Source organism: Physeter macrocephalus, chromosome 7 (assembly GCF_002837175.3).
Source record: "Physeter macrocephalus isolate SW-GA chromosome 7, ASM283717v5, whole genome shotgun sequence".
NCBI lineage: Eukaryota > Metazoa > Chordata > Mammalia > Artiodactyla > Physeteridae > Physeter > Physeter macrocephalus.
The window spans coordinates 144,957,820-144,960,624 of record NC_041220.1 but is presented as its reverse complement, the minus strand read 5'-3'; the positions used below and the strand labels follow the sequence as shown (position 1 = coordinate 144,960,624).

At 61.7% G+C, this 2,805-nt stretch overlaps 1 protein-coding gene across 1 annotated transcript in view; it reads right to left on the bottom strand.

The window, feature by feature from the left end:
- FAM53A (family with sequence similarity 53 member A) overlaps positions 1-2,322 on the bottom strand; it is a 14,543-nt gene extending 12,221 nt beyond the window's left edge. Inside the window, exon 1 of the mRNA XM_024119164.2 lies at positions 2,086-2,322. Coding sequence (XP_023974932.1) covers positions 2,086-2,163 — 78 coding nt within the window. The 5' untranslated portion in view covers positions 2,164-2,322. The remainder of the gene's footprint in view (positions 1-2,085) is intronic.
- Between the last annotated feature and the right edge of the window lie 483 nt (positions 2,323-2,805).

Genomic DNA, 2,805 nt, shown 5'->3' with positions numbered 1-2,805 from the left:
GGCTCCGGACGCGCAGGCTCAGCGGCCATGGCTCACGGGCCCAGCCGCTCCGCGGCATGTGGGATCCTCCCGGACCGGGACACGAACCCGTGTCCCCTGAATCGGCAGGCGGACTCTCAACCTCTGTGCCACCGGGGAAGCCCCCAGTGGTGTTATTCTTAACAGCCAGTCACGGACACATCCCAAGTGTCCGGCAACAGGAGACACGGACCATTCGACAGAGTAAAGGAACAGTCCACACTGTGAACCCAGGGGCATTCATTCGCCTTGAGTGGAGAAGCCAGTCTCCGGGAGTACACGCTGCCTGTTGGCACTTCTGTGACACTCTGGGACAGCAAAGCCACGTGGGGCCACAGGGGACTTCCTGGGGCAATGGAAAGGTTTGCAGTGACGGTGACAAGGTTACCGCGTACACGACTGGAAAACTCACCCAATCAACACCAAACCCCATCTGCACATTTCACTAGATGAAACGTACACCTCAATAAAAACATGTTTTTTAAACTCAAGGCTTTAAAAGCTGAGCTCTCCGCCAACCCAAGTCTGTACCTGCACGGCCGGACGTGCTGGAGGACACACACGGCACGCTGAGTCTATGTCCACGGGGGCCAGCAGACGCTGACCCTCCCTGACCTTGCACCCCCCTCACTCCTCCACCTGGCACCCTTCCCAGGCCCCCAGCACAGCCCTGCAGCAGAGGGGGCCTGCTCCCCTGACCCGAGTCATGGCCTCTGCTCCCGCCCTGGCCCTCACTGAGAACGGACGCCAAGCACCTGTCCCCCCCAGGCTCGTGTCCCCACCGGCTCCCGTCCCCACAGGGCTCATGTCCCCACCAAGCTCTGGGGCCTTTGGGCCCTGCTACCCTCTCACCCCCACGTCCGGCCCAGGCTCCAGCTGGCTCACGGCCCACCGCCTCCGCTCCACCGGATTCCAGTCCTGTGTCACCTCCCAATGCCCCTCCCCACGCTACTTGTCCCCAGCACATCCTCTGCTTCGCCTCGAGCCCAGCATCCAGAACAGCTGCCCTGCTCTCTGGGGCGGCCCCGAGCCCAAAATCCAACAGTGATAGAGATGACGGGGACTTCCTGGCTCAGAAGGATACAGTCATTTGTGTCTTTCACTATGGAAATTACACCCCCTTTTTTCTTTTTTTTTCTGGCTGCGCAGCTAGCAGGGTCTCAGTTCCCTGAACCGAGGCCCTGGGGTAGTCAAAGCACCCAATCCCAACCACTAGGCCAGCAGGGAATTCCCTCCTCTCTTTTTTTTAAGTGACTGTTACAGCAGGTGCTCTAAGCCACGTCTCCGCACCCACAGCTCAGGAACCCCACGGACGCGTCAGCAGCCTCACCAGGAGCTCAGTGAAACGCCCACTGGTACAGAAAGGAATTATTTCCCACCCACGTGTATCCTGTACAGAGAGACTTGTGGGGAAGTCACACAAAGTAAACTGATCTGTGTCACAATGGGAAGAATTATAAGTGGGACTTTTCTTGTCATGCTCTCTCGACAGTGAAACCTGCTTGCGTGCCCCCTTCCCTGCAGGACACCACAGGCGACAAACGGGCCGAGGGCCGGGTGCGGGCGACACGACGGCGCCGAGCACCCGCCCGGTGAGAGGCTCAGGCGCGGCCCCCGGCCCCAGGCAGGTGCGGACGCTCGGCCGCCTCCCTCTGGACCCCCGGTTTAACCAGGCAGGGTGTGACCGGAAAGTCATGGTAACACGGCCCTAGAAATCGGCTCCACCTCGGGCAAAGCTAACCCACAGAGACAGAATTCAAGAGGGGCTCTCAGGAGGGGCGGTGCCAGAGGCACGGGCAGCGTCTGGTGGGCACGGCTGCTGACCAGGGTGGACGTTTGCCCACTCGGCACCCAGGACCATACGCGTCTGTGTGCAGCTTAGGCTTTCAACGTTTGTTTTTAATGATGCCGAGAACCCACCATCACGACGCTGACGGGCTCTGGGGGCTGCGAAGGCGCCGGAGCCTCCCTGGGACACCGCCCCGTCCCTCCTCACCTCCCCCCATCCTCTCCCCCAGCTGGGGCCCAGCCCAGGCAGTGTCCCCCAACACGGGGCGGCCAGCTCACCGGGCCGGCATCGTAGCTCTTGCGGCCGAGGTCCTCCAGGCTCTGGTTCCGCAGCTTCTCGGTGAGGAGGGTGACCATGGCCTGGGGCCCGTGCCCTCTCTCCGTGCCGACGGGCCCTGGGGTTCTGGAACATCAGGCTTCAGGAGGCCCCGGGCCGCTGCTGGCTCTGAGCTAACCCTCAAGGGTACGTTTCCATTTTAAAGACGAGCGATCCATTTCCAAGGGTTCTTCAGAGCCTGTTCTGGCAAAGAGAAACAAACCATCATACAGGATTACAGGCAAAGCCATTCAGCTAACGACTCTGTCACCCGCCAGTACTGCGTGCGTGAACATTCTGAGCTCGCTGCCTGACAAAGACCCTCCCGCGTGAAAACTACCACGGGAGTTCTCTCCCGGAAAATGGAATAAAAGCAGCGGTCTGGGTGAAGGATGGCAGGCGGACAGGCGTGAGAACCGGCGAGAGAGGCCTCCCCACCCCTGCTCCAGACACAGGCGCCAGACGGGAGGAGGCGCGGCCGCCGCGCTTTGGACCCGAGAAGCTGCCGGAAACCAAGTCCTCAGCCAGCGGCAGCGAGACCCCGGAAACGAGCTGGCCATGAGCGGCTGGACCCACCTGGCCGCTGACCAGCCACCGCTGACCACTGACCGCGGCAGTGACACCCCTCCCCCGCTCCACCTGGCCAGTGAGAGCCCCGCCCCCAACTGAAGCTGGGGTTCCCT